General features: G+C 47.5%; 1 protein-coding gene across 1 annotated transcript in view; it reads left to right on the forward strand.

The window, feature by feature from the left end:
* Positions 1-15,477, forward strand: part of LOC142584228 (uncharacterized) — a 254,736-nt gene that overhangs the window by 175,960 nt on the left and 63,299 nt on the right. Inside the window, exon 8 of the mRNA XM_075694382.1 lies at positions 10,278-10,384. Within this exon, the coding sequence (XP_075550497.1) occupies positions 10,278-10,384 (107 nt within the window). The remainder of the gene's footprint in view (positions 1-10,277; positions 10,385-15,477) is intronic.

Raw genomic sequence — 15,477 nt, forward strand, 5'->3', positions numbered from 1 at the left:
CGAGGCATTCTCGCTCTCTGCGGCAACGCGCTTACGCGAGAAGGTGCCTCAGACCTCTGCCCAATGCAGCCGCACGCAGAGAAGATGTTATGTGTGCGCCAACAGAACTCGTCGCGCCAAGATAAGAACATACACGCAATTTAGGTTTTGCAGACTGCAATGAGGTGCTGTGCGGAGACCCGTGTTTCAAGTACCACCACACTCTGAAATGGTATTAAACACTTTGGAGTTCTGAGTGATGCGGACACGAAAGTACTGTTTCTAATTTTTTTTAGTATTTATTCCCGACTTTATACAACTCGTACATTCAAGGTCCGCGATATAGTAACTTGACCACCTGGGAAAGTTTTTTCAAAATAATTCGACGCTCAAAGGGTTTTAAGTCTGTAAGCAATGCAGACCCCTTATAGAAGCGAACAAGGCCAGGGGCAATCAGAATCCTTCGAGATAGGGCATGGTAGTAGTGTAGAATGAGCACGTCGCCAACCGTTATGTTGGAGTTTACACTGATAATCTCTTCTCTAGATGACTAAAGAACGTAAGGCGAGGAGGTGAGGCGAATGCCTTATTCATAGTTAGGCAGATAACCGGTGGCATCCATTTGTATGAGGCGCTTTTTAACAAAAGAACTACGTGAAAAAGAGGTTGACGAACTAGAGTGAAATTACAAACACGAGCGCTACTCGCAACTAAGAATTCATTTTTAAAGAAACAGAATAAGTCGAAGACTACATGGAAAAGGGAACAGACACCCTCTCACGTGTGCATGGAAAGACGACAGTAATATACACGTGGCAATACCAAAGCTGGCTAATCAAGAACTGGTTCACCTACACTGCCGAAGGTTTGATGCTTCTGCATGTGACAAAGCTATAGGAGGTTGACTGCTGCATGTGTCACCTTCCAAAAAGATGTAAAAGGCATCCATTATTTCTTTCGTGTTTTGTGCTCTGTGCCTGTACAAAATCAGTTTTTTTTTCAAAACCGGGTTTACGCAACCTTAGGCGGCAATGAACCGCCAAATGTGAACCAGTGCCATTGTTTACATTGAGCGCATGAACCTGGATCCTTATATTTAAACATCGCTTGGTTTGCCCTACGTAAACCTTTACACACGAGCAGAGTATTCTTTGAACAACTTGAATTTTGCAATCGACGAACGTCTTCTTATGATTGAGAAAGCATCCTGCACCGTTGTCACTCGTCACTGCATTCAGTTTTTTTGTGCATGGCTACACAACTATGACCAAGCTATAGGCCTATACTAACAACATCAACCTTATACCTGCTTGCTGTCTTTCTTAACCCTTATGCTAACTTAGGCATATAAGGAAGTGAAACTACATTCTTTCTCATCATAGGATCATCGTCAACTGTTTCTCTTCTCGGAATGCCTTACACCGATTTTGCCGCTTTTTCAGAAGCTCTTGAGCTAGCACCAGTAGGGTGCCCTGCTTCTTTTAGTCTTGGTACTTGCTTCTCCAAACTATGATGCACCCTGTGGTGGTATATGAGGTAAACAATGAAGAGTGTATGCAACAAGCACAAATACCACTTTTGACTACTTTCAAGTGATCAGAGGTAAATGTAAGTAACCTCTACGCTACCTAAGGGGAATACTCCCAGCAAACGTGGTCTGCTGCAGAAAATACTGCCGTTAAGTCCAAAAATTGTTGCTCTTTTCAAGAGACAGTTCCCACGTGAAACTAAGGCTTTCACCACATTCCCTGAACACCTTTAACACATCGACTCTTTGTACGTCTAAGGGTTTCACAATAATAAGAAAATCAACATATTGCAGACCCTTAACAACGAAGTCACCCATGTATTTTTGTATTCTTCCGTCCAAAAAGCAAAAAAAAAATGTTGCTGAGAACAGGCGCAGCGCTAGAACCAATACGCACTCCTGATTTCTGTAAAAAAGCTCTAAATAAAGCTTTTTAAAAATATATATGATAGAATCTCGATGAAACATTCACCAGAAATGATGCAGTTACTAAGAAACGATTATTCAGCATTAGCTTCTGCTATAAATTGCTTGACACACTGCATCAACTTATTATAAGGTAGGGAGTAGTACAAGTCCAGTCCATCAATGCTAATAACAGTGGCAGGCCCATTCACAAATGAGACAAATGTACTAGAATTACGAAGAAAATGTTCAGTGGCCTTCAACTCGGTAAAGAAGGATGACTAGCGAAGCTCTGGATGAAGGTCCGTTAACGGCGAACTGCACCTCCGCCGCGGGTCGCAACGGTATTGCACTAACTTCGGAATCGGCGCACGTATGGAAAATTGTTGCTCTATGTCTACGGAGACGAGATCGCCAGAACCAAACCTAGCCATAAACAGCTTCGCTGTAAAACCATGCATCAGTTTTTAGAGGCGACAAATGACGCTGAGGTCTGTTCAAAACTTCGTGCTGCCAAGTGTTACTCTCGGAAACTATGGCTTTGAAAGTTATCTAAGTATACGTCTGCGTCTGTTTCGCCGAGTTTTTTACTAAAATGGAAGAGCACCAACTCGCCCAGCTCACAGTTTTGATGTATGAGGCGCTGACGAGAAAAGATAGAAGCGGATATAGAATTTAAGAAGTCCCACTCCAAGATGGGTTCGTTAGTACTTTCATGAAATACCGCAAAACAATGCGGTCACAAATTCTGTCTTTGGACACGCGAAAAGTACGCTGCGCAATTGGACGAATAATAGCGTTGGTCATTGTACGAAGAAAAGGGCGGCAGTAGGGCGCGATCACTTTTTGGAGACGGGAACTAAAGTCGGCACAAATAACCAAAATGGCAGCGCCTGTGTCATACCGAGCTTTGACGGGTAAGCCTACTACAAACACTGGCAGCCAGTTCGACGACTGCTCTGGAGGCATTGTAGGCTGTCCATTGGATGCAATTTGCATTCTAAAACTGCATAGGCGAGTTTTCCGGGTGTGCGCTTGTGACAGAGGAGCGGGCCCGAAAAGTGACATGGAACGAAGACATGGAGATGGTGACCTGCATGACTGAGAAGGGGAGTTTGCAGCCATATTGATACATGCATAGTGCGTGTTTGCTTGTGGCCGATGCATGCGGGCACCCCGACGAAGACGACGAACGCTTTCTGACTTTCGAGCTGTAGGTTGGATTGGCCAGCGCGGCATTGTCCTTTGTAATTACACTTTGTAAATAGTCTCCAGTTATTATTCCTTCGTTCACGTAACATTTTTTCGGAGGGTGCTGTTGCCCGTCCTCGCCGTGGAGCTCCGTAGCGGCGCACCGTCCTGCTTTCCGCAATGGCTACCGGTGACGACCCCTCGTCTGCTTCTACTCCTGCGACCCCACCAGCCACGTACGTTACAGTTACCAACCCCCGCTATCCTGGCATATTTTCCGGTCAACATAATGTCAACGTTGAGGACTCGCTCATCCGGTACGAGTGTGTTAGCCAAAACAACCACTGTGACCCTACCATTATGCTAGCGAATGTCCTATTCTACTTGGACGGCATTCCTTGTGTCCGGTTCCGGACACAAGAGGACGAGATTTCTAGCTGGGATGCTTTCAAGGAGAAGCTCACCGACCTCAATGGAAGTCCCATCAATCAGCTGACGTCTGCTCAGGTTCTTCACCATGTCCACAGGATGCCATTTGCCCTGACGCAACATTTCATCCCATGATTGATGCGAACCTATTGTCGGAACAAGCGGCAGCTATATGCCGCCGTTTGCGTTCCTACCACGACTTCTCCGACCTCAACGATCGCTAATTGGGCCAAACTTCAGTTGTTAAGCATCACATCAATACTGGTGATGCCAGTCCTATTCAACGCCGGCCATATCAAGTTTCTGCTTCAGAGTGTAAGGTTATTCAAGATGAAAGGTATTGCTCAACCTTTGTCGAGCCCTTGGGCGTCCCCCGTGGTCCTTGTTAAAAAGAAAGATGGCACATGACGTTTCTGCGTTGAATATCGTCATTTAAACCGCATTATGAAGAAAGACGTCTACCCTTTGCCTCGCATTGACGAGGCCCTCGATTGTCTCCACGGTGTCAAATACTTTTCATCAATTGACTTTCGGTCTGGTGATAGCCAAATTTCTGTGGATGAAAACGACCAAGAGAAGACCGCGTACGTCACACCTGGTGGCCTATATCAATTCAGTGTGATGCGATCTGGCCTATGCAACGCCCCAGCAACATTCGAACGTATGCTTATTCTTTACTTCAAGCGTTCAAATGGTCAACCTGCCCCTGCTACCTAGACGACGTTCTCGTATTTTCATCGACATTTGAGAAACACCTTGAGCGTCTATCAGCAGTTCAAATCTTCCGCGAGGCTGGGCTGCATCTAAATTCATCGAAGTGTTACTTCGGTCATCGGGAGATTACAGTGCTGGGCTACTGCGTCGATGCTTCCGGTATTTAACCAGACCAGGAGAAAATTCGTGCGGTCACGTCTTTTCCTGTACCTCAATCTTTCAAAGACGTCCGAAGTTTTGTGGGACTCTGCTCCTACTTCCGACACTTCGTTAAAGACTTCGCAGCGATTGCCCGACCACTTACTGAACTTCTGAAGAAGGACGTGCCGTTTACGTGGGGCCCCGTTAAAACTGCCGCGTTTGCCTTACTCGCCAACATTCTCACCACGCCACGTATACTGGCCCCTTTTCACCTGTCCTATCTTACAGAGGTACGTACCGACGCCAATGGTCGCGGTATCGGAGCCGTCTTAGCCCAGCGCCAACAGGGTCAAGATCGCGTTATCACTGACGCTATCCACCTGCTCACAGCAGCGGAGCGCCACTATTCGATCGCTGACTGTGAACGCCTGGCTCTCGTCTGGGCTGTTTCCGAATGCTGCCGGTACTTGCATGGCACGCACTTCTTTGCAATCACGGACCATCACCACGCGCTTTGCTGGCTTTCCTCACTCAAGGATCCTACCGGCCGGCTTGGTCGCTGGGCTCTGTGGCTGCAATAATATTTCTATGCAGCAGTGTGCAACTCGGGCCGATTACATCAAGACGCAGAATGTTTATCACGCTATGCAGTGGACGAACCACCCGCCGACCCTGACCGCGATGCCGAGGCTTGGGTTTTCTCCGTTTCTCAGCTGCTACACGTTGCCAACGGACAACGCGGTGATGCCGCTTTGCGCACCATCATTGATGGCTTGGAATATTCGTCTTGTGATTAGTCCCTTCACCTGTTTGTTCTCCGGGATGGTGTATTATGTCGTCATAATTTACGCCCCGACGGTCCTGCCCTACTCCTCGTCATTCCTAAGCACCTCCGCTCAGCTGTTCTCTAAGAACTTCATGACTTACCAACGGCAGGTCGCCTTGCCGTCTCCCGCACCTACGACCGCATTCGCCGACGCTTCTTTTGGAACAGGCCTTGCCCGCTCCGTCTGGAAATTCGTCGCGGCGTGTGAGAAATGCCAGCGCCGAAAAGCACGATCGACGCTCCCTGCCGGGTGACTTCAACCGCTCGACATTACTACGGAGCCGTTCTTTCGCGGTGGCTTGGACGTACGTGACCCTTTCCCGATATCCACGTCTGGCAACATGTGTGTTGCTGTGGTGACAGATTATGCCACGCGCTACGCTATCACCAGGGCACTTCCAATAAGCTGCGCCACAGATGTCGTCGATTTTCTTTTACGCGACGTGATTCAGCAGCATGGCGCTCCACACCAAATGATCACTGACCGTAGTCGGACATTTCTTTCTAAAGTCATCGCCGACATCCTGCAGTCCTGCTAAACCAAGCACAAGCTGACTACGTCTTATCACCCACAAACTAATGGTCTTACGGAGCGTCTGAATCGTACCCTAACAGCAAAGTATGTCTCGTCCGACCATGCTGATTGGGACCTTGCCTTACTCTATGTCACTTTTGCTTATAATTCTTCGCGTCATGACACTACCGGTTATTTCCCGTTCTTTCTGTTCGGCCGGGAACCTACATTGCCACTGGACTCATCCCTCCCATCCGCCGCAGCAGAGACCAGCGAATACGGACTTGACGCCAACACCAGGGCAGCCCCAGCACGCGAAATTGCCCGCACTCGCTTCCTTACCTCGCAAGAGAAGCACATATGTGCAGCACACATATAATACACATATACGCTCCAAGAATTATGCCTTAAAGGCAAGTCTTTATCGCAATTTAAAAAAAAAGAGAAGCAACGGCGTTTGTACGACCGCCAACACAGAGACGTCCACTCATTGCCTGGATCTCTGGTACTCCTGTGGTCCCCGACTGGTCACGTTGGCCTTTCGGAAAAAGTCAGCCTCTGTACACAGGCCCATATCGAGTGCTGCGTGCCGTGACTTCAGTTAAACATGAAATCGCCCCAGTCAGTACCAGTGCCTCATCAACCTCGATTGCCACTGACGTTGTGCATGTCGCACGCCTCAAACTATACTAGTCTCCTGTTATCACGGATATTTAGACGCACCGGTACGGTGCTTCCGCCGCCGGGAATGATGATACATGCATATGGCATGTTTTCTTGTGGCTGATGCACGCGGGCGCCCCGACGAAGACGATGAACGCTCTCTGGCTCTCGAGCTGTCGGTTAGACTGGCCAGCGGTGCATTATCCTTTGTAAATACAGTTCGTAAATAGTCTCCCGTTCTTATTCGTTCGTTCGCGTAAGAAGATCAATAGAGTCGGGAGGAGAAGATGACCTGTGTTATGAAAAGCGGTAGGAGATGCGTTCATAGTCGACTGCTGGATGCACGCCTGTACGTTCCTCAGAAGCATAGACACATGGCTCGTGCTGTTAAATATTTCGGCAAAATCGGGAGATGGGCCCTCAATAGCCACAGTAATAGCAAATCTGTCTGGCAGGACCTCCACCAGGGCGTCCTGCCAGACACACGCCAGCACGTCTGCACCGTTCGTGAAGCTCTTCACGGACAATGTCACGGATCAGGGTGCGCAAGTACATAGCCAAAGGGAGACGAATGTCCGGGGTATCGGTGTATAGCCTGAGGGACCGTAGTTGAAGTCGCTGTCAAGTAATGATCACAAGCTGGATGGTAGCACGATTTTGATTAGCAAGGGCGCTGAAAGCGATGGTGTTTCTGCATCTAATAATAAGGCGTATTCGGTCGCTCTGGGAGAAGGTGGTGTTCACACGCTTGCACAATGCGAGCACATCCTCAATGTATACAGTTGATGATTTTGCAGGAAATTAAATGTGTTAACCCAACTTCTTTTTTACGACCTTAGCGCGAACAGCGGGAGCGCCAAAAATCTACTGAAGCTTTTGCGTGAACGTCGCCTAGTAAAGAAGATCTAGCTCATAGTTCCAAAACCAGGTTTTCGCGACACCGGACAGGTAGATCGGGACGTTCCGCAACATCTGCGAGCTGTCGAACTTGTCGAATTTGCTTACAATTTCGGTAGTTTCGGAGCCAGTCCTAGACGTCATCCCCTCGTAGACGAGCATAGACTTGTGGGCCGCGCTGGCTGCTCTTGATGGTTATGACAAATGGTGAAGACTGCAGGGGAGCGGCGGCATCGGACGTTCCTGGATTTGCTGGATCGAGCGTTGCCGGTGGTGTTATGCGCTGACCCGAGTGAAGTTCCAGTGAGAGCGTGCGAAAAGTCTTGGGGAACGAAAGGCACCTCCCGCCACTTATAAGGAACAGCTTTATTCCAGCCGAGCTCGCGCTGCCACACACGAAGATCAAGTTGAGCAGCTGATGGTGATATACATGTATACAGACGAAGAAGATGTACAGTGGATGATGATACTGTAAAGGGAGCCCGGCGCCTTCAAACACGTGTGATGAGGTCGGCGATGCGACTCGACGCGGAATACATACGCTGATCGAAGCACTTGTCAACAGAGAGCAGTTGGGGGACAAAGAGTACTTCAAAAGAGCCCAGGAGAGCCGCTAGGTCGGGCGAAGACTAACGGGGAGTGGAATTCTAATCGGCAGGGTGAATGTTTGAAAAGATTGTTGCAGAACCTGAAGCCTCAGATGGCGGCGGCGGATGCGTATTGTCACGATGACGGTGTCAGCATAGATAGCAGTGGCGACACGAGCAAAGGCATCGTACTGGGGTACGTCTTGCTTTGGGTTAAGAAGACCGCTGCCACCAAAATGTAACGCACATCCGACGCCTTGAATAGTTTCCAAGTGGTACACGAAACACTCATACTAAACAGCGCCACGAACACATGGACAAGGAAGAGAATTGCTGGGACAGCGCTGGTCCTGTGCTCGTCCTTGTCCGTGTGTCTGTTGGCGCTTTTTAAAATGAATGACCTGTAACAACTAGCCCTCACCCAAACCCTTCTAAGTCAACACGACACATCCAAATCTCAGCCGTTAAAAAACCGAGTATTCCCCTGACTCGCAGGTATTGTATCCTTCTGATTGCTCTTCCCTTCCTCTTCCTTCACTTGCGGCGTTCTTCGTTACCGTTACACTATGCAGAGATGATGAAGATGAAAGTCAGGCATATGTTGCGCTCACAGTATTCACAACAGCACGAGCGAAGTGCCTACTCAGTCCGGAATTTCTGAAACGCTACTTTGTTGTGATTCGAATCTGGTTGGTACTCCTGAGCGCAAGAAGGTAAGCTACTTCACTTACGCTTCTGCCAGTTTTTGCAGCGAAGCCATCTGTGGCTAGGATCTAGAATAAAATGTGTCCGAGATGCTGACGAAAACAAATGAATATGTGGGACCGTCCTGGTGAGAGTACAGAAAGGATCCAATCTCAACGACACGTGCTCCTGTAGCCTCAGGGACCTGTAACGCGCTCTTAAACTGCAATAAATGAGTGTGCCATTAAAAAAAAGCTGTTTCTGGCCCTGTATTGAATTATCTGTATATTGTGTTTCTTCAAAATTCTGATTGTTTTTAAGATGCCCGGGTGAAATGTTCTTGCAAGTAGCATGGTTTTTAATTAGTTATAAAGGTAGTAATGGCAGATAGTGTTATGTGGGCTTACACACTAATAAATTCAAACACAAAAGTATTAGAAACTGTTATTATGAACACTGATATCTCTGCACAATTGATTAGATGTGTACGTGCAAAAATCATTTATACATAAATGATTCGCTCCTTCACAGGACGAGTTGCAACTGGCTGAGTTAACTGCACAGTTATGATTTGATTTTCTTTAACATGTCATATTCTACTGTTTTATCCACACACGAACAAGACTTTTGCCTGCTTTTAAAATTGTTGAACGAGTTTTACATGACGGTCAGTGAGGGGTTCCTGTCACTGTGACACTATAGCATGCGAATAATGTCCTGTAACTGTGTAATACGTTTATTACTGTTGAAAGCAAGTGTTAATGCAGTTGCAGTAATGATGCAACGTCCGTTACATATTCAAGGTTTATTGATTTCTGGGCACGAAAAAGAAGTATTCTCCGTGAGAAAAGAGATGCAAATTCACGTGCATGAAATATTCGAAAACAATCTCACGATGCGGTTTATTCGGGCAACCGAGTTAAATATGCTATCGTAGAAAACTTATTACGATTTATTATTACATGGCATACCATGGAAATTGCTTTGATTACCCATTGATAACATTGATTCCGACAGTGCGAAAAATCGGCGCAATTTTCTCTCTCCTTTTCTTTTTCGCTGCCGCACACTTACTATGGTGGCATTGTACGTTCCGCATAGGTGATTCACCAAATTTACATGTGTTCGGGGGGGGGGGACGTTGTTAGCAGTGCGTTTTACGTAGAGCGATTTTTGTGTCTGCGGCCGTGTCAGTGTGGCAACTTCCCGAGAGGGATGAGGCGCGGCGTTTGATTTTAATATTTCAGGTGCTTTCGCTAGAGGCGCGCAACGCTGTAATATCTTGCAGAGGCCGTCGTCAGCGCGCGACGTATGTGCTGCACTTGCCTGCCTAAATGGCCGAAGCTCGTGACAGGCTTTGAAAAAAGAAAGCAGAAACCAGTGATACGCCTTGTTGCATCGCAGAGCATAGGACTAAGATACATGTGCCTGCAGAAACTCAATAGCCAGAAATCTTGGGCGTCCTTTTTTTACTGACTCTCCGCGGTTGCAAAAATTTGGTGCAAGCAATCAGCGACAGAAGCGACAAATTGCCTGACAAAAAGTTTCGTGCGTGATACTCGGGACACCCCGCATACTAATTATTTGTAACTGGTTTAGCTAGAGTGAAATTTCGTTGAAGTTGCCTGGTAGTCCGCCCGCGCTTTACCCTTATCTTTTCTCTATAAAATGTTGTGTCAGACTATATTCGTAATATATTATTGCATTTCTCACTTCCAGAATATTCCAGTGGGAGACGACCTTGCGGTGGCGGACGCCGTCGCAACGTCTAGGCAAACATTTCCAGCTCTCTACTGGAAAAAGAACAGTTCATACCACATGTTCAGGTGAGGTGTCCCAGTTAACTTGGACCGAGATTAAAAAGAAAAACCCTAGAGCTCTAGAGAAAGTGTACCGACTGCATAGTAGCCGTAGTCGTGTGTACTTACAGGCAGTTTTTTCTCATCATAAGTATCATTTAATCGATTTTAATTAGCGAGCTTTTGAATTATTGCTCGAATCCAAAACATATAAATTGCAAAGTTGTAGGGCACCTCAAATAGCCTCCATATCGAGCATTTGTTTCGTTCTCAGGTTTGCCTCGTTCGTTTTTTCGAGCAATAACAAAAGCCCGTGAAAAATCCAAAGTAGGAAATAGATGCGCGTTCGCGCACCGCTACTCAAGCGCTCTCAAGCGAAAAGCCACGGTTACACGGATTTCCTAGCGGCGGCAGCTCCATACAGGGCTCCACGCTATGTGATGGTCGCGGCATCATGAGAACATGCCGCTGACGCAATGATAAGCCAGTGATAATGGCGGGAGGGGGAATTTCGAAGCCGGGTAACGCCGACGGGGCAATTGGAACTGTAATTTTGCACCCTCACCTTGTTCTGTAGACAGGCGCACCGGGAACACATGTTCCTTTTGGTCGCTTTAGCGATAAAAGCAAACCTTGCCCAGGTTTTGTACCTCTAATGCGATTTGGAGGATCTGTACAGCCAGCATATGCTGCTGTTGATTAAGTAAAGTATTTTTGCTTGACATGAAAGTGCATGCATAATAATGGGAGATCTCAACGGCACCGCGCCATTGGCCTGTTCTTCAAGAAGACAGTCGTGCCCTTCACGATTGATCAGAAGGCTAAAACGGTTCCGGCTCTGTGGGTGGCGCCGGCGACAAGAGGAAGGCGGCAAGCTATTCCCGATGTGGCACTGTGGAGAACGGCCTAGTCGATCAACAATACTTAGCACTTACGAAGTCTTTTGCGAGACGGGTAGCATCAAAAGAAAGCGACACAGGACTGCGACGGTAGCTAAAGAAGCGGAAACGGATGTTTTTGCATTCTTTGCCGTTAACTCTCACGGTAGTGCGCGCGACGCCAGTGCGGGGGCCGGAATCGCAAGGTCCTCAGCGAGGAGGATTAAAAAAAATGGTCATATGCACCCGTACCATGCACATCTCCATCAAAAATTTGAAGACCAAGATCCTGAAAACAGACTGGACTTTGCGGATTGGATTTTCACGAATTGTGTAAAAGAACCGGAGTTTCTCACTCGCGTGCTTTGAACGGATGAGGCTAATTTCTCAAGCAACGCAGAAGTTAATCTTCGCAACGGGCACTACTGGAGTGATAGGAATCCCTACTGGCTGGCGCAAACGCGACACCAATACCAGCGTTCGTTTAATGTGTGGTGCGGTATTTTTTATGGCAATAGCATTCAACCCAGCTTTTGTGAGAACACATTAAGGACGCAACGCTACGTCAACGACATCGTCGATGGCCCCGTCAGTGACGTCTGTTGCAACCCTCCACGTGCGCACCTTCGGAACATTTGGTTTCGACACGATGGAGCTCTCGCGCGCAGTAGTAGTTACTCTCCAGCGTGGCTCGACAAGCTTTTTCCTGGACAGTGGATTGGCCGGCACGGACCCGTACCCTGGCCTGCAAGGTTGCCGAGCACAACACCGCTGGACTTCTTTTTTTTTTTTTTGTGGGGGGGGGGGAGGTCTACGTGAAAGATCGCGTGTATAGCAGCGAAACTACCACACCGGACGCCCTAAAGGCAAAAATAAGCAGAGCCTTCCGCGAGATTCCAACGTCCTCGGTCAAAGCTGCGACAGCAGAAGTGTTGGAAAAAAGCAAGTGCTGTATTGCTTCAGACGGTGACCATTTGAGCACGTGCTATAAGTGGCAGTGCAAAATAACCGCTCAGCACTGGTCTAAAACGTGACCGTTCAACGCACCTTTGTGATCTCACCCTAGCCTTACATAAAAAAGTTTGCGTGAAATATAGAATTAGGTAAACAACTGCGCGCAGAACCACGACGAGTCCTCTTGCCATTTGAACGCTTGCGCAACTGCTTGCTCTGATTGGTCTGTGTTGGTGACGTAGGTCTAGGAGGATGGGAGTGGCGACGCGAGCGAGCCCGAGCTCTCGCCGTGCTTCGACGCTCACGCACTGTGTGGCGCCATGTGCGCTCGATACCACTATGTGCGCAAAATGTGTAGGGTCTGTTTTTTTTTTCATGTGCTATTAGGTTACACTGGCCGATTCAGCCACCTGTCTGTAAGAAACGTCCAAGTAGTGGTCTATGAAACGCCCGAAAGGCTTGTTAACTTTATCGGATGGGCTGCTGCAATCAGTCGGGATTGCGTAGTGTTTCGTGAGACAGCGTCCTATCGCGTGCATTTCAGGATGAAAGAAATTTCGGCACAACCCACCTCACGATCACTGTCGATGGTGAAGCGTTTAACATTGAACCAATATAGCGACACGATGTATTGTCACCGTCGAAACGAGTTATGCATGAGGCGTCTGCTGCATCGCGGCTCCTCTTTTGTTCTTCCCTGAGACACGTGGCACCATCTTGTGTCATCACCGCGAAGCCGCCTCCAAATGCATGCCGTACTACTGCGTAGTCTCCCCACGATGTGGAGAGACTCGCAGTGTGGCGCGAGAAGTCGATTTATTGCGAACTTTCTTGCAAACACCGGTGCGTACTTATAGTAAAAAGGAGCCAACCTATGATAAATTTTATCATAACTCATATTTATCAGTAGACATGTGATTGGCTCGGCTTCCTTTTTTGCGACTTTGAAGGGAATGTAATCTGAAATCCATTCGGTAGTGCCCACCTTCCAGTAATGCTAAACCTACTAACACAACATGACTTCCCTCCCCATGTGCTTAGGTGGAAGCTAGCCTGCGCCGATCGGAAACCTTTTACATAATCGGCTTTTTTACCGCGAGATTCATCAGCGAATTTACTATAGAGGATGTCGTAACGTATTTTACCGCTTTAGTTATTGACGCAGCAGAAAAATGAATTCGACAAACAAGCGGTAGCTCGTAGAAAAGACGAGTGCCTCCGTGGAATGAAGGCTGCAACCAAGCGCGCAAGAAACTAAATAAAGCATGGGGCATGCTCCGTCGATCGCCACCTGCTGAAAATCTGACCGAGTTCAAACACATTCAATCACAATGAAAGTGGACGCCACAGCAAGCTAGGAGTGTAAGCTGGGAGAGGTTCCTTTGAGGCATTAATTCCTATACAAATGGGCAAAAATATGGGACGGACTACGAAGTCTTAAACGGCAGGAAATCCACCAATTGCTCCTGGTGGATCAAGAAGAAGTTGAAAGGCCAGACCGACACTCTGGGTGAACACTTCGAGCATGCGTCTAGATCGACACACTATTCGGAGTCTTCATAAATAAAATAAAATAGCAGAACAGAAGCCACTGAAGCGTAGATGCAGCCCAAACGATCCTTATAATGGTCTGTTGAGCATAGCCAAGCTTAAAGCTTTCTTGACCACATGTCAGAGCTCTGCACTAGGGTCTGAAAGAATCATACGGGATATGATTGAACACGTTCACCCAAGCACAGAAATTACGCAATTGACCCTTTGAAACAGTATCTGGGCTGCTGAGTATTTGCCATCCAAATGGAAGGAGCTTGTTGTTATCCTGGTCGGTTTTGAAGCACAGTAAGGAATCTTCATCGGTGACTAGTTACCGGACTCTAGCGCTTACGAGCTGCCTCTGTAAGCTTTGGAAAAAAATAAACAGTTTAATCAAAATCAAATAATCAAAAATAATCAAAAATAAATAATACTACTTGATATAACACGTGCATCCATGCCCTTGCGTTTAAGGGCGACAGTTAGGCAGTAGTGCTACTCACGCTCATCATTTAGTGTACCACCTTGCATACATTACCTTTATGCTCATAGCGCACGTCATATCTCATAGTAATACTTTTTACAGATATAGCAAAATTTCCGCTCTTTTCAATGAACATTTTTGGGCCATTATACAGCCATGTCACAAATACCGCTTTCGATTGATCGAGCCATCGTCCACACCACACCACTTCTCGGCGCGCTTTGCCATCATTGGTTCTTGCGCCACAAAACTACATACATCATCATAATTAGTGCTTCGAAACGCTGTGTAACGCGTTATGCGGCCACCACGCTCCTCTCTCGCGCTTCTTTCTCGACACGCTGCGCCCTCCAGTGACGCTGTTGAATAGTCCGCGTGTCGCCTCCGAGACGAGTAGCGTGGCGCGCCAGGGCTGTATAGCGTTGCGACTTCTTCCGTTGATTGCTGCGCATTCGTGACACACTTTATGACCCAAGTTGGCGAGAGGCTCATTGAAGAGGGCAGCATACCCAGTACATCCATGGCACAGCTGGCTAAAGCTTTGGGGTGACAGAAAGTTCATTGAAGAACGACACATATCCAGGCATGTTGGTGCAGCCTGCTAAAGCGTCAGATTGATGTCCTTGAGAAACCTTTCTAACATGGGTTTGATTCCGTCTAGGTTAGGAGAAATTTAAAAGATAAGGTGTGGCATACCAACCTTTGCCACGAACCCAAGCACAAAACTATAATGCAAGTCTCTGCATGCAATAAATGACATAACAATACCACCGCTAGCTTGCCGTCTTGTTTCCATCGCCCGCGACACGGAGTACGATGGACAAAGTGTTGCTGAGCAGGTAATTGCGATTTTGCTGAGTCACGGTGTTTCCACAACAAGAAGTGTCATCAAAGTCTAGGAAAAGTACTCTTGACAAACTTAAGCAAGGAAAGCCTAGAGATTACCAGCTTACCCGGAAGAGATAGCAGAATTCCGCGAATGATTCGCATCACAACAGAGACAGACATTTGCTCCACCACCTGCCCTTGGCGTGAGCGCAAGCCTATTACCAATGAAAAAATAGCGCGGTAAAGACCTACTACACCAGTTTCCCGATTGCTTCTTGTCGACATAGAGAGTCGGATGGACGCCACTATCGAAGCACTGGATTAAGCACTGGATTGGTGGATTACCACCAATCTGACAGAACCCGTACCATATAGCGCCGAGAGTGCGAAGCGACCCAAGAGCATGTGCAGAAAGCACTTGACGACGTTGTTGAAACTCATGG

The sequence above is a fragment of the Dermacentor variabilis genome, chromosome 6, assembly GCF_050947875.1.
Source record: "Dermacentor variabilis isolate Ectoservices chromosome 6, ASM5094787v1, whole genome shotgun sequence".
NCBI classification, from domain to species: domain Eukaryota; kingdom Metazoa; phylum Arthropoda; class Arachnida; order Ixodida; family Ixodidae; genus Dermacentor; species Dermacentor variabilis.